The following is a 16,510-nucleotide window of genomic DNA, read 5'->3' on the forward strand; positions in this document are numbered from 1 at the left end:
TTGGTATTTCCAAGGCTGCAGAAGTTCCACCCCCCTCTCGTTGCTTTGGCTATTAACTGATCAGCACCAGTGTGTCTCCCTCATGAATTGCTGACGCAAACTTCCATGAAAACCGTGGAAGTTTGTGAGAGGTTTGTTACAGACAGGATCACATGACCCTCAGCTCACGAACTATGAACTCGGCAATTTTTGTGACAAATTTAGGTTTGTAACAAGGTTCATGCCCATCCCTAGTGCTGAGCAACAAATATTTGTAAACATGTCATTGTTTTCAAGTGTATCTGAAGCATCAAGGGAATGAGGAGAAGGGCAGTTGCTTGCCCTTGCAGTCATGATGAGCTTCAGCTTCTGGAGCTCAAGGATGACTTTACAGACAAGGACCTCTAGGGAGGAGCAGAATCAAGAATAAAATTTGGTGCATTGGCAAAGCCAGTCAGAATCTATAGGCTCCTGATACACAGCGGCCGTTTTCGCACTCACGTTTTACTGGCGCCACGACCCTCCTGACGCCGGCGAATCTGCATGAATTTCGCACCAGAAGCTCCGGCGCTCCCAGAAGCGCCGGCTACTTCCGTCGCTAAGCCAGCGCAAACGGAAATCGCAAAGATGCAGGAAAACGTTTGCGCTGGCTTAGCGACGGAAAGCGCCGGCGCTTCTGTTGCGAAATCCATGCAGATTCGCCGGCGTCAGGAGGGTCGTGGCGCCAGTAAAACGTGAGTGCGAAAACACCCAGCCACAGTGCAGGGTTTCTTTGTTTTGTGAAGAGTGACCAGAGCATATGAAGCCTGTGTTAATATACAGCCATAGTTAAGATTTCTGGAAGTGGGTGTTCTCTGTATCATAATTTTAGGTAACTTTTTAATTTTAGGTAACCATTTTTAAACTGAAACAAAATAAATTACAATGACATTACATGAAGTTTTAACAGGCTTACATAATGTTAGTGGCCCCGTGGTGCAGAGTGGTAAAGCAGCAGTACTGCAATACTGTAGTCTGAACTCTCTGCTCATGACCTGAGTTCGGTTTTTATGGAAGCTGGATCCAGGTAGCCGGCCCAAGGTTGACTCAGCCTTCCATCCTTCTGAGGTCAGTAAAATGAGTACCCAGCTTGCTGGGGGAAAGTGTAAAAGACTGGGGAAGGCAATTGCAAACCACTCTGTAAAAAGTCTTCCGTGAAAACTTTGTAAAGCAACGTCACCCCAGAGTTGGAAACGACTGGTGCTTGCACAGGGAACCTTTCCTTTCCTACATAATGTTAATCTTAGCAATTTAAGAGGAAGTGCTCAGTGGTATCATCTCTACAGGTTTATCCAGCAAAAACAATAGCATAATCTCTGCAGTTAAATGCTTCAGCCTTCAGTAACTGTTAGTTTTCAGAATTCTGCCGATAATAAAGGTGATTGTAAACTATTACAACATTTAAAGCCAAAAGTATGTTTTGTGTGCATATGTAAATCCCTTATTGGAGTTTGTTTTTGCTTTCACAATGCAGACTCTTTCACATTGTTTAGCATCATTGCATGCACAAAGGAAAGAACTACAACATACTTCAGAAGTCATCTAGTAGTTATTACTTCTAATGTAGTTAGACTTGAGACAAAATACAGAGATATGAAAACAATATCTATATAATACATTGCTTGAATGTATAAAACCTATAAAAACTGAAATTGTTTTATTAAATTCTGCTTGGTAATATGTTTTTAAAATCTTTTTTTTTTTTACCTTTTCCCTTCTTTTGTGGTGATGGTCTAGGAGCCTATGGAGTTGTACTTAAGTGCAGACACAAGGTGAGCAAAATGTTTAAAAGCTGCATAAAGGATGGATTGGGGGACCAAGCTGCTTTTAAAAAAAACTCACTGTAAAAAACATGTGAAGCCATTTACAACTTTTGAGGTGACCCCTTATGGGCGTAATTTTAGAAGTTGTCCCTCTAACAGTGTCCAAAAACCAGTTCAACAATCATCACTTTGAACCTTAAACTTTTTGGGGAAAGGGAAGAGAGAGAGGAAAGGAATCTCCAGTACAAGGAGGAAAGCCATTGTTGGTACCAAAAGGGGTTCTCTAGCTGGTCATATGTACAAAGTCATAATAAATGACTTTGCATTCATTTATTATAGCTCCTTAATAAAAAGGGCATATGTGTGAAATTAATTAGTGTGTATTTTACTGTCCCAATAATATTGAAAGAGAACATATATGTGTGTGTGTGTTTTGTTTCTGTCTCTTATGCTTGTAATATGAATTGCATGGCCATAATTTCAGGTTTACATACTATTGAACATTTATTGTCTAGAAAAATTGTATCCTGCATATAAACCTGGCATATTTGGAAGACACTACTATGTGTTATACATGCCCCTACCAAAACAAATGCTCCATGCACTGTTATCCCATTTCAGAATCCAGTTCAAAGGCAAATTAATTGCATCCTGTGACATTACCTAGGAAAGCAACATAAGCAGAGATAAAAGAATGCCATATGTATAGATCCCAAGTAGATATTACTTTGGAAGGCAATCTACTTTTTAAAAAAAATCTTTAATTGTTAGGATTGCTGAAAACATAAACATTTCCACAGGCATGCGTGTGTTGTCATATATAATACCTGGAGGTACAGTACGTGAATGAGACATTAAATGCCATAGTTTTATGTGATTCACACACATCATCTTTAAAGATTTGATCAGCAGAACCATGCAACCTGGCATTTTGTTCTTTAACATTTTTCTGCTTTGAAATGGAATATTGCAATGTAAAGGCTCTGGCAAATGAACAGTGCAGTCCTAAGCTGATCTACTTAGACTTCTACTGAAGTCTTCTCAGTGTGGCTTACTCCCAGGAAAATGTTCTTAGGTTTGCACTGTTAATGTATGTTTTCAGTAAAGCAGATCATGAAGGAAGGTGAAGAACAATTTTTTTGAAATTATTTTCACATTTTTAGCAAAGTAGCAGATATTGGCAGAGAGTTAGTAGGGCCATTAACAGAAATATGTAAGTGGAACATTAAAAAAATCTTTGAAATTTGTAGAGATATTTGGACAAATGGATTTGTAAATGAATTATTTCGGTTTGTCATCAGTTTGTTGAGGCACCTGCTTGAGAACTACTTGCTCTATTGTAACAGGACAAATAACTATCATAAAAATAATAAAAGATGAGGATTAGAAAGCTAGATAATATACTCATCCAAATATTTAAAAGAAAACTCTAACATGAACTTTCAGAACAAATAGCAAAATCACCCTTATTACAAGATGATGCAGCCAGTATAACAAGAGTATATCCAAGGATTGAAAGGTTTCCCATCCTGCACTTTTTTTGTAGCTGAAAGAGGGAAAAGTAAATGCAATATGGGAAAGGTAAAGGTAATATAATTCATTACTTGATTTGAAGTAATAGATCTAAAACAAAACAAGAATTATAACTACATTACTTATATACAGAGAGAGAGAGAGAGACATATACACCTGTGAGGCATCCTTATTTAGAATATTTAATGTACAGTTCTGCAGTTAGTCAAAACACAGAAGAGGCAGTTTGAGGTGATCAGGGTGTTGTTTGTTTGGTTTAAAGAAGCACAAGTATCTGTTCTGTTTGGAACAAAGCAGGAGTCAAGTAGCACCTTTAAGACCAACAAAGTTTTATTCCGAATTTAAGCTTTCATGTACATACACACTTCAGACGAGGAATGAGGTACAGTAAGCAGAACTACATATAGCTTGTGGGATATTAGAATGCAAAGTAGTACAAGTTAAAATCCAATAGTAAAATTAACAACTTCAGAAAACCTTTGTTCTGGATTGCATTAGATAAACAGTAACATGTCAGAATGTGAGAATGTCTGTTAATTATTCTATTAACAGACATTCTCACATTCTGACATGTTACTGTTTATTGGTTTCCCACGCTAATGCAACCCAGAACAAAGGTTTTCTGAATTTGTTAATTTTTCTATTCTGCTATTGGATTTTAACTTTGTATCACTTGGTATTTCTAAACCCCATCAGCTATATGTAGTTCCGCTTACCGTATCTCATTCCTTGTCTGAAGAAGTGTGCATGCACATGGAAGCTTACATTCGGAATAAAACTTTGTAATACTTGATTCCTGCTTTGTAGCTAAAGGTGATACTTGACTTCTGCTTTGTTCTACTGCTTCAGACCAACACAGCTGCCCACTTGGATCTGTTCTATTCAGAGACTCCCAACATTGTAGATGGGGTTGATTGGTCATTATAGCAATTGGGGGATTTCCCATTAGGCCAAATGGCTGCCTCTTGCTACTTGGGCCAGGCAAGCCCATGGGGGAGGCTGGCTTCTAGCCTGGTTAAGGGGCAGTGTGCAGCTGACTTGCGCGCAGGCAAATAGGGCACAACATGCAGATAACAATGCTCTGCCCAGCAGACTTACAGGAGGTGCCTGGCTGAGCAAGGTGTGGGGCTGCCTGGCTCCTCCCTCCTTTGTGGGGGCCCATGGGCAAGGCCCCTTGTAAAGGCCATTTTCCTTTCTGTCGTCCTAGTCTCTGGAATAAACATTAGCTTACTAAATTCCTGGGAACTGCTTATAAAGTGTATTATATTTGTTTCTAAAGCTGCATTAAAAGCAAGCAGCAGAGAACAAGCTTGTACATCTTGTTTGTAGGAAATTATGCACAGTGCATGTGATGTTGGAATAGTTGGGTTTCTAGTTATAATTAATTGAAATTATTGAATACATTCATCCATTTTTCCAGTGGTACTGGGACAGAGAAACCATTATCTTAAGGTGTTAAGTAAAAGGCTTTTTCAAAGTATTAGGCTGCTAGATCAGTTTCCCCAGCAACACTGTGGGCACATTCTTAGCATCATTTTCTCAAATTAATTTTTAATATATAAAGTTTTGCAGATTCATTAGTACTGTCTTGTATTGCAAGTACAGAAATATCTGACTGGACCATTTATTGCAAGTTAGTTGTAATCAACCACTTCTTTCTGACAGATTCTATACATATTTCTTTTATATGAACCAGTTAATACATGTTGCTAATAATGTAGGAGTGTGTTAAATTTAGGCATGCCATCATCAGTGTAGCAGCTGCTGCTGGTAGCTTTTAATTATGAGTCTGTAAAGTATTATCACTATTTTATGCATTTAGTGAAAAATGCATATGGGAGTGCTACAAAAGCACCCCTGGTAACTGGTAATCTGATTATTTGATGGAAACCATGACTATAAAAATAAAGTTACTGTGACTTTTGTATAGGCCAACATAAGGGGGGAAACCTGTATATTTTAAGATGAGAAATGGAATTTGAATATCTTAGATAATTAGTAATTTTTTAAAATATGGCTGTTGTGCATAAAAACCAGGTAAGATAGAAATGAATGTTACTTCTTTTTTGTTACTTAGACAGAAATGGAAGAAAGAGAGGTTCAATGGATAACAAGGTGTTAAGGAATGATAAGAGCTAGACAAATACTATTAATCCCATTACTGTAATCTTGCCATTCTACCCTCCCCCAAGTGCTTTTAGTAGTTTTCTTTACATAAAGCACAGGGAATCCTAATCATTCCCTATGTTATACTGCTTTTAAGGCCCGTTCCTTGACTACCAAAGCATTAGATAACCTATGGCTTGTCAACATAAATGTGAAATAAAAGAAAGCTTGCCCTTTTTGATCTCTTACAGCCGTTCTGACTATATGAATTGCTTTGTGTTTTAGAAACTATTGTTAAAATTCAGTAGTCTGCTTGCCAACCCACCAGCTTTCATGGCATGCATCTTAACGAAGCACCAAGCTATTTTATTGAAACCAATTAACATTTATGGCAATTATGGAATACTTCCATGTTTATGGACAGAATAATTCACAGACAGAGCCATCTGGGAATTGCTGTTGCTTTGTGGCTTGGTTCTCATAAATAACTTCCTATGTAATTTTGATATTTCAGTTTCTACAGGCAGTAGTTATAGAAAGGCATTTTAAAAAAAATCCCAATTTTTTGATGTATATACTCAGATTCTTTGAGAAAGCATCATGATTTTCAGTGAGCTCATTGAACAGCTACAATAAATAAAAGCAGTAATTTAACAGAGTTATTAGACTACATATTTAAAACCAAGCATATTTTCTACTTGCATGATTGCAAAAAGGACCCACCATTCAGAATCTGGTATCTAACATGATAGATACTGCCAAAGTTAAGTGACTGTTTTCAAGTGGTAATATAAATGGATTATCTCACTGAAATTAGGAAAAGAGACCTTTTCCTGCACTTAACAATTACACCAAACTGGCTCTAAAACTAATATCTCACTGAAATTAGGAAAAGAGACATTTTCCCCGCAGTCATAAATTTTGGGATACAGTAATAAAAACAGTTATAGTCAGTGTTCCCTATGAGTTAGTGTGAGCTAGCTCACAGATTTTTAGCCTCCCGCTCACACATTTTTGTCTTAGCCCTGGAAGGATGACTCCAGAACACACTAATTTATGCAGTAGCTCACAACTTCAACGCCAGTAGTTCACAAAGTAGAATATTTGCTTAAAAGACTGCAGCTTAAAAGACTGAGCCAGTTTGGTGTAGTGGTTAAGTGTGCAGATTCTTATCTGGGAGAACCGGGTTTGATTCCCCACTCCTCCACTTGCACCTGCTAGCATGGCCTTGGGTCAGCCATAGCTCTGGCAGAGGTTGTCTTTGAAAGGGCAGCTGCTGTGAGATCCCTCTCCAGCCCCACCCACCTCACAGGGTGTCTATTGTGGGAGAGGAAGGTAAAGGAGATTGTCAGCTGCTCTGAGACTCTTCGGAGTAGAGGGTGGGATATAAATCCAAAATCTTACAGGAAATGTTGGTTATAGCAGAAGGTTAGTGTTTTTAATGATCTAGATTTTGCCTTTTTAATATTTTCGACTGAACAGTTGGATCTATTATAAAACTTCCTCTTATCTGCGTGAATGAATACCAATGATCCTAAGTTATGAAGATTAATATTTATTACTGAATGAACTAAGGACAGGTTTTAGTGCTACATGCCATTTAAAGATTTTTACGTGGTTTTATCACTTGTATTTTTTATCTTGCATTGTTTAGAATATGATGATTTTGAACTCTTTCATGCTACTTTTGCTTTTTATTTTGAATTACTTCCATAAAATAAAACTGTGTGTATTGTAAGGGACAACCATGATCTTTCTAAGAAATATGTCTTTATTTTGTAGGAGACGCATGAGATTGTGGCTATTAAAAAATTTAAAGACAGTGAAGGTAATTTTTCAACTTTCTTGTATGAGAAGTAACAATGTAATCCATAGTTATTCCAATTTAAGCCAATTGAAATCAATGGGTTGGATCCCATTGATAGTCTGTGAATGCAAGAGTGAGTGATTTTCATTATTTCCGCCCATCCTGTGGATAAATATTTTTTAATCTTCAATCTCCGGTATCCCAAGACAACATAAACTCCCAAACATATGGGAAACAGTCTATCCTTTACCTAAGCAAGAATAATTGTTCTGAACAACACAAAGTTATGATTTTGCATAGTTAATACACAATTATTTTGTAATGCCATGCTTTCTGTGACTTCACTTTCATTGTTACTATACTGAAAGAATATGGTTGTGGAAGTGACACATGTAAACCTGTGGGTGAACTCAAGGGTTACACACCTATTGAATCCTTTTGTAACTTCTTATATGAAATATAAGCGGAAATTATGTAAGCGGAAGCTGGTTCAGGTAGCTGACTCCAGATTGACGCAGCCTTCCATCCTTCTGAGGTCGGTAAAATGAGTTCCCAGCTTGCTGGGGTGGAAGTGTAGATGACTGGGGAAGGCAATGGCAAACCACCCCGTAAAAAGTCTGCTATGAAAACATGAAAGCAACATCACCCCAGAGTTGAAAACGACTGGTGCTTGCACAGGGGACTACCTTTACCTTTTTACATCACTTCAGTGAATCTTGATTCTTTTAATATATTTTTCTTGTAATCTCTTTTTCTTTAATGTCCTCCCCTTGTTGTATAACTTTAGTTCAAACAGGCTCCTTATATATGTATGTATAATCTTTCGAAGTGTCAAATAGTGACAAGACTATTTTTCAGCTCTCTCAAAAACTCATCAGTTAGATGTCATGTTACTGTAAAGTGAAAATTAACTTGCAGTATTTAAACAGCTAAAATATGCCCTTCTTTGGCTCATGATGCTGAATGGCCTAAACTAGACATATATATATATATATATACACACACACACACACACACACACACACACACACACATACATATATATAAACATATATATAAACTAGACATATATATACATATATATATATGTATGTATGTATGTATAATTTTTCAAAGTTGCTTACAACTGTTTTCTGTCACAGTTTGGCCACCTCTGGTTTAGAGTTTTAGGGAAAATATTGTCAGAGGGAAGGCTTTATCGCTTTCTTTCTCCCATCAGTACTGCAGGTTTCCCCTTCTCAAGGGTACCTTGCATGGACAATGCACTATTTGGCTATTATTACATAAGGTTACATTGTAATATTCTGTATTACATTTATTCTTTTTTTAAAAAAAATTGTTCTAGTGCTGTTGTACTATTGGCAAGTAATGTGTGAAGTTCACATTGGCAGATTCAGCATTGTACTGAACAGCAGAGAAGTAAAAATGTGCACAAAAACCCAGCTTGTTGACAAGCTTGCTCCTCCTTTCTCACTTTCTTCAGTTGCCCAGAATATAAGAACGCTGGCTCATGAGTTAACCAGAGTTATTCCCCCCCCACACACACACCAGCCTGGAACTGAGATACTCAGGAAAAAGCAGGCATACATATCTTTTAAAAAAGTATATTTAAATAAATAAACCATATGTTTGAATATCACTGTTTAGAATCATAGCGGGAGGGAACTAACACTGGTTAATCTGATTACTTGTATTTGTATACTTTTGGTAAACAGGTTTCATTTTTAACCACGATAGCCTGCAGAAGAATGGAGTGGTGAGCTGTGTGCCAATTGGTTCTTGCATATTATTATATAATTGCAGTTAAATGGAACATCTGATGCAATAATTATTGTGTGATATGTGCAACCTATTGGCATTTTTAGTGGCATATATTAGGAAACATGGTGGTCATTATTTGTCTTTCAGCTGTCCAGCATGTTGCTTAGGCAGTGGCTATAGTTAATACAGTAGTTTTACAGCCAAGCAGGAAAGGAAAGTCATATTCCATTAAGAACTTTTGCTATTTTATATTACAATATGTTAAGTAATTCTATAACTCTTTAAGAACAGTTGTCTGGTCGAATTGTGAAATAATTTTACATGAGTAGTAGAATATATAATAGAACATTTTACTTGGTGTCAGATTTGAATGAAGTTTTGCCTAATTGATGTTCCATGCTAAAAAAGAATATAAAATATTTGTTGGATGTTGTACTCATTTCATTCTTCTTTACGTTTTAGAAAATGAAGAGGTCAAAGAAACCACTTTGCGAGAGCTTAAAATGCTTCGGACTTTGAAACAGGAAAACATAGTGGAGCTAAAAGAAGCTTTCAGAAGAAGGGGAAAATTGTATTTGGTATTTGAATATGTGGAAAAAGTAAGTTGTGCTTAACATAAAAATGCAGATGCTCTATGTATGTTATGAGACCTTTTAAATGGAAATTATATTACTAAGCATTTGGTTATTTTTGTTTACCATGTTCCACAATACTGAGCAAAAACTGGAAGATAGATTTTTTTTTTTAAAGGAAGAAAGGGGACTCTTCCCTCCTTAATCTTCAATTCTCTTTTGGCTGGAAAATAAGTAGGTGGTGTCTTTCAGTCAATTAGCATAACAGGTTACTTGCCATCATAAAGCATGTAAAAATATGGTCCTCGTTTTTTTTTATGGAGAAACAGGATTCTTGAAATATTCCTTCCTGCCTTTTCTTTCTGCTTGTTCCCTTCCTCCTCCTAATAGCTAGGGTTGCCAATCCCTAGGTGGGGGCAGGGGATCCCCCAGTTTGGAGGCCCTCCTCCCGCTTCAGGGTCCTCAGAAAGTGGGGGGGGGGAGGGAAATGTCTGCTGAAAATTATTATTCCCTATGGAGATTTATTCCCATAGAAAATAATGGAGAATTGATCCGTGGGTATCTGGGGGGGGCTGCATTTTGGGGTAGAGGCACCAAATTTTCAGTACAGCATCTAGTGCCTCTCCCCAAAATAACCCCCAAGTTTCAAAACGATTGGACCAGGGGTTCCAATTCTATGAGCCCCAAAAGAAGGTGCCCCTATCCTTCATTATTTCCTATGGAAGGAAGGCATTGAAAAGGTGTCCCTTTAAATGTGATGGTCAGAACTCCCTTTGGAGTTCAATTATGCTTGTCACAGCCTTGATCTTGGCTCCACCCCAGTGTCTCCTGGCTCCACCCCCAAACTCTCCTGGCTCCACCCCCAAAGTCCCCAGATATTTCTTAAATTGGACTTGGCAACCCTACTCATAGCAGCCCATAAACCTGTGTAACTGTTACTCCAAATGAGTCCTATCACTCCAGGAAGTAACTTTCCTGGTTATGAAAATGACTGCTGGGGGAGGGGAAAGCAAGGAAGAATTGCAATCCTTGCACAAGCAAGTTACTGAATGCAACCCAATATACATGGTAATATGAAACAGTTCTGGCAATAATGTGAAAATTCCAAATAATAAAAGATTGCTTTTATCGTATCCTTTCCCTATGTAAACAGTTTAACAAAATGAGTTATAAGGATCATCACCAAGTATATACTGACTGATAGATTTTAACTGTTTTCTGGTTGTACTCAAACAGAATCATCCATGATGGACAGGTTTTTCTTTGGCTTGTTCAGTATTTCCTTATTTTGTCCTGCATGGAGGCCAATTGAAGCTTTCCAAGTTCAGGAGCCTGGAGAAGCTGGAGTTTATTTCTCCACCCCTCCAGCACACCAGGATTCTACATCATAGTTTAATTCCAGTTTAGAATTGCAGTTTGTGGAGGAGAAACTTAATTCCAGTTTTGTCAGGCAGCTACATTCAGCTATCATGGTGAATTAAGTACTTGATTTAAACATTTTGAAACCAGGAAGCTTTCAGCTGGACGTGCTGCATGTGTGTCCACCAAAACAATCTGAATGTAGCCTTTGTGGATGGGGGAAGATTCTAAGATATTAGCTTCTTACCCTTCCTCATCTTTTTAAAAATCCCTGTGCTGTGATTTTTAAAAATTTATCCCCTTGCAATCTCTGCTATTCTTTGCTAGTGAATAATGGGAAAAACACCATACTGTAAATCTGCATATCTTCATAAAGTAGATTGACTAGTACAAGTATTCAGAATTAAAAATAATTTGTTTTGTCATTAGTATAGTTGACTCTTCTTGCGATTGAGCATAGTTATGGCTTGTCTGTCCAAAAATGTTAAGTAACTTCGGTCTTTTTGTAAATGTCCTAATACAGTTGTATTCTCAAACTACTACAGCTATCACTTTTGTACCAACTGGGGTTGCCAACCTCCAGGTGGGGACTGGAGATCTCCCACTTTTACTACTGATCTCCAGCTGTCAGAGATCAACTCCCCTGGAGAAAATGGCTGCTTTGAAGGGTGGACTCTATGGCATTGTACCGTGCTGAGGCTCCTCCCCTCTCCTCCCCATACCCCACTCTCTCCCAGCTCCACCCCCAAAGTCTTCAGGTATTTTCCAACACAGACCTGGCACCCCTGGTACCAACATTAAACTTTTTTGTGGTTCAGAAGTTTATTTTAATGTATGTCTGTTTGCATATGCTAACACCGACTTCATACATGTAGATGCAAATATGTGAAAGATGAAAAGTATAAATATATCTGTATAGAGTCTAGCAGCTACCAATAGCAGCATAAATTGCAGGTCTTCATTGACACCCCAGTACTTGATTTGCTGGTAACTGGTAATGACACAGTCTTTGATCCTTAAAATACTGAAGCAAGACTAGAGCAACTACAGGACACAGTCTCTATTTTATGATAGGACTAGGAGTCTAGAAGATAAATAAAAGTCTAAACACTCTAGAGCAGGAAATATTAATATCCAGTTCGTCCACTAAATGCAATCTTTGAACATTTTCATGATTTTGGACTATCCTTTAAAAACAGGGCCTGTCCTAAATCAAGTCGGATCACACTATTTGAGTGAGCCAACTGGGAAAAAGACTTAATGAATCCCATTATAGATCTTTCTCCTTCTGTCCAGTTAAAGCCAAGCCCATTTAGAATCTATAGCTGCTTGGAGCATCAAAATGCAAATTCAGCAGTGCTATGAGTGATGGGAAAAGTCCAAAGATTTGCCCAGTTTAATTTGTGGTGTCTTATTTGTATCCATTGTTGTGATGAGAAACAAATGCATGTAGATTTTTCTCTGAGGTTGCTTCCTGGTGATAAACTACATTGTTACTTGCACAATCGTGTCACTGCAAAGTGTTTGAGTAATATTCCAGGTCAAGTTTCTTTTAGCTTCTAATAACTATCTTTTTAAAAAAATCCTAGAACATGCTGGAATTGCTAGAAGAAATGCCAAATGGAGTTCCACCTGAAAAAGTAAAAAGTTATATCTACCAATTAATTAAAGCAATTCATTGGTGTCATAAAAATGACATTGTTCATAGAGGTGAGTAAAATAGAAATGAGAAACTTTTAGTATCAAATTTAGAATCATCTTAAATATACCAGGAAACAGAGTGATTGCATTTGTAGTGTTCTTAAAACAGGATAACTTGACAATGAACATGGAACAAGGATTAGGAATTTATGCATGCTTTAGTTTTAGTGTTTCTTTGAAACATGTTTAGAGGGGGATGCAGAAGGTCGCAGGTTCAGTTCCCAGCATCTCCAGTTAAAAGCATCAGTTAGTACAAGATGTGAAAGACCTCTGAGACCTCAGAGAAAGCTCCTGCCAGTATTGTATGCAAAATTTATTTATTTATTTACTTTCTGTTTATATCCCGCCCTCCCCTTGAGGGACCAGTAGTCTAAGGTAGCTTCCTTTGCTCTTGGAATGCTATTAATGTTCTTTATTTAAAACATTTTTATTCACCTTTAGAAATAAGGTGAGATGTTCTTGTTTCCCCTTGTCATGTATCCTTTGCATGAGAGGTTTATGTACTTAGGGTGTGTTTACTTATTCCAGTATATAATTCTGTGGAAATATTTTAATGGATAGCTTCAATGGAAATAGAGTTTAAACAACATCTAATTGAAATTTCATTAACAAAGGGAGAGAGCTTGTGCACTGTGGAATCTTCATTGGACTGCATTAAAAAATTAACAGTTTACATTTTTTTCCAGGATAAAGTAAGAACATAATTAATTGACAGAATAGTATGAACTTACCTTTCCATTTGCATTAAAATAAACTTCCCTGGAATTACTTAGTGTATAATAGTACACATATTTAGAAAAAGAAAACCAGTCAAAGTGATATCATGGAGCAGTATAAAATCTTCCACTGAAATTCATGACTGTGGTTGATCTTGCTCTAGGTTTTCAAACCCCATATTGATTATGACATTATTTTAGAGAGTAAAATTTGTTAGAATATACTTTGCAGTATTTCAGTTAAATTGTACTACAAATCTCTGCAATTCTGTTAAACTAGTCAGTGTCAAAAAGCATAATGTCATATTTATTTAATATTTTAGATATCAAGCCAGAAAATCTCTTAATAAGTCATAATGATGTTTTGAAATTGTGTGACTTTGGTAAGCTATTTTTTCTCCTTTTAGTGCATGCTTATTTACAGTACTGTTTTATTTTTAAGTGCTATCTGTTAGAACTCTTAATTTACAGTTCAAATTATGTTTGACTTTGTATAGTGGTGCTTCATTATTGCTAATTTTAACCTTTGTTTTGTGTCTTTTAAAAGTGAATCAGTATGTTACCTGTTTTGCTAAGTATACTTCAGTTTCTGAAAATACTTGTAGTCAGTTATTTTATATAATAATAGATATGGATGTATGCATATGCGTAAAACATAAATGGAAAGTCTCTAATTTTGTTGTACAAGTGTAACATGATCCCTTAAGTTTTCCTGAATTACCTGAGGCTGTGGTCTAGAGCACTGGTCTTCAACATAGGGTTGCCAACCTTCAGGTGGCATCTGGAGATCTCCTGCTATTACTGTTGATCAGATGACCAATTGACCAGATGACCAAGATCAGTACCTCTGGCTGCTTTGGAGGGCATAACCCACTGAGGTCTATTCCTTCCCAAGCTCCATCCCCTTTCCAAATCCCCAGGTATTTCCCAGCCCAGAGGTTAGACAAACTCCTGTGAGAGCCAGAGTATTTTGCTGCCTTCTGAAGGACCTGGCACCATTCTCTTGCATTTTTTGCACACATTTTGAGAGGAGCAGTATAATGGTGTAGTGTTTTAAGAGATGAAGACTCTAATCTTCAGAACCAGGTTTGATTCCCCACTCCTTTACATGAAATCTGTTCAGTGACTTTGGGACAGTTACAGTTTTCTCAGACCTTGCTCAGCCCCACCTACCTCACAAGGTTGCTGTTGTGGGTATGGGTGTGCATTCAGCATAAACCAAGTCAATACCTGAAAATAATAACCAAGCCAAAATAATACCTGAAAAATACCAAATACAAAGAATCTCATCAACTACTAATAGAGTTGAATAAAAGCCAATTTTTTTTTGGGGGGGGTGCCTTTTATTTGAGGATTTTCAGCTATACCATAAGAATCAGCTGGGGTGGCAGGAGCTTCAAGTCTCTCTAGAATTTAACACCACCTTTGTTCCCTGCCTGAAGAAGGCTGGGAGGGGGAAGCTTGACCATCTCTTTTGACTAGACCCATTAGTATTTATATAAAGGTGGACTGAGGTACAAGCAAATTAACTCCCTCTTCTGCCTTAAAAAACCCCCGTTAAAACACAAAGTGGAGGCTTTGCTCCTTGCCAGCCTCCCAGGAGAAACTATATTTCTTCACACCTTTCTTCAACCATGACACAGTTACTTTTACAATGAGAAGGTTGGCTGTGAAAGATGAGTAAAGATTAGGAAGGCTGCTATGCCACAGTCAATGTGAAAAGTTCTGCTTAAGGTGGGCTCTTCTTCTTTGGAAGCTTTTAAATGGCCATCTGGCAACAATGCTGATTCTGTGAAATTAGGCAGATCATTAGAGGGAGGGCAGGAAGGGTTGCATCAGTGCTTAATTCTTGTTCCCTTTCTTACATGCCCAGGGAAATGCTGGTTGCCACTTTGGGGTCAGGAAGCAATTTTTCTCCAGGCCAGTTTGGACAGGGATCTTGGAGGTTTTTTGCCATCTTCTGGACATGGAATAGGGGTTACTGGGGGCGGGGGGGAGGTATCTGTGAATTTCCTGCACTGTGAAGGGGGTTGGACTAGATGACCCTGGAAGTCCCTTCCAACTCTGTGATTCTATGATTCTATCCTGTTCCCCCTCCTTGGCAGCTACAAAATCCCATACCGCATTCTATACAATTCCAGAAGACCTTCTAGCCCTTACAAGTGGGTGGGGATCTAAAGGTGGCAGCTGGAATTCTGCTGCACAAGTGGAACTCAGGCCACAGTTCTGTGTATCAAATTTAGTGATCTAAAAGAGAGTTGTAGGTCTTAGGATTTAATTATCTTGCAACGTTTTCAGTATATCAAAAGGACATTTATTTAGATGGTTTCCTTGTATACATATTAATCCTAAAAAGCCAATGATCTGTTTAAAAGGCTTTATTAAAAAATTAAATAAAATATAAGTTTTTCAATGAACCGATATACTAATAGCGATGTGTGGCCCCCCCATCTTCAGATACCTAAATTAGTGGATCAGGGCCACACCAAAGTAAAACAGATGATGCTGTTACCACAATGGAACACAGCCACTCCAGCCCAGACTGGCAGTAGATGCTGGCAGTCACTCTGGCCCTAGCCGTGGCGGTGGAGAATGCCAGCAGCTGCAGAGAACAACACTGGTAGCCACTTTGGCTTGACCATGTTGTCAAAGGATGCCAGCTAAAACTTCAGGTCCAACAGGGGCGGCAAAGGACACCGGCTGCCACTCCATGCCTGCCGGCAAAGAATTATGGGATCAGTGGTAGGTGGTGCGGCCTGGACCTGTGCCTGGTTTGGTTGGTTTGGTTTGGTTAGGATTTCCCCATGACTCTCCCCCCTTAAGGAGGGAATCAAGCGTGGAGAACTGGCAGCAATAAGGGGAAGGATCTTTCCCCCCGCAAGTATTATGGGTCTCTACTTGTTCTTATGTAATCTTTTAAGGACATCTTAAATACTTTTATACTTTTAAGAACATCTTAAATACTTTATACTTTTATACTTTTCCCTTAATGTACTTTACTTTTAGTGAAAGAATCCCAGTAATGTAGAAAGTCACTTGCTATGCATCCCAGACAGTTACAATGACAAATGACCATAGTATGATTACTTGTCAGATCTTCTTTTTAGTTTATTTCTAGTGCCTTGAGTATTTAAAACACATGTATTTTTTGAATTTCCCTCTGCATGAATACCA

The 16,510-nt window shown here is 37.9% G+C and overlaps 1 protein-coding gene across 2 annotated transcripts in view; it reads left to right on the top strand.

The window, feature by feature from the left end:
* The window catches only part of CDKL5 (cyclin dependent kinase like 5), a 109,310-nt gene that overhangs the window by 57,910 nt on the left and 34,890 nt on the right, over positions 1–16,510 (top strand). For both annotated transcript variants that reach the window (XM_060234027.1, XM_060234028.1), the window contains exons 3-7: positions 1,756–1,790; positions 7,203–7,248; positions 9,451–9,587; positions 12,509–12,629; positions 13,660–13,719. In XM_060234027.1, coding sequence (XP_060090010.1) covers positions 1,756–1,790; positions 7,203–7,248; positions 9,451–9,587; positions 12,509–12,629; positions 13,660–13,719 — 399 coding nt within the window. The remainder of the gene's footprint in view (positions 1–1,755; positions 1,791–7,202; positions 7,249–9,450; positions 9,588–12,508; positions 12,630–13,659; positions 13,720–16,510) is intronic.

This window comes from Heteronotia binoei, chromosome 3 (genome assembly GCF_032191835.1).
Source record: "Heteronotia binoei isolate CCM8104 ecotype False Entrance Well chromosome 3, APGP_CSIRO_Hbin_v1, whole genome shotgun sequence".
Lineage (NCBI taxonomy): Eukaryota > Metazoa > Chordata > Lepidosauria > Squamata > Gekkonidae > Heteronotia > Heteronotia binoei.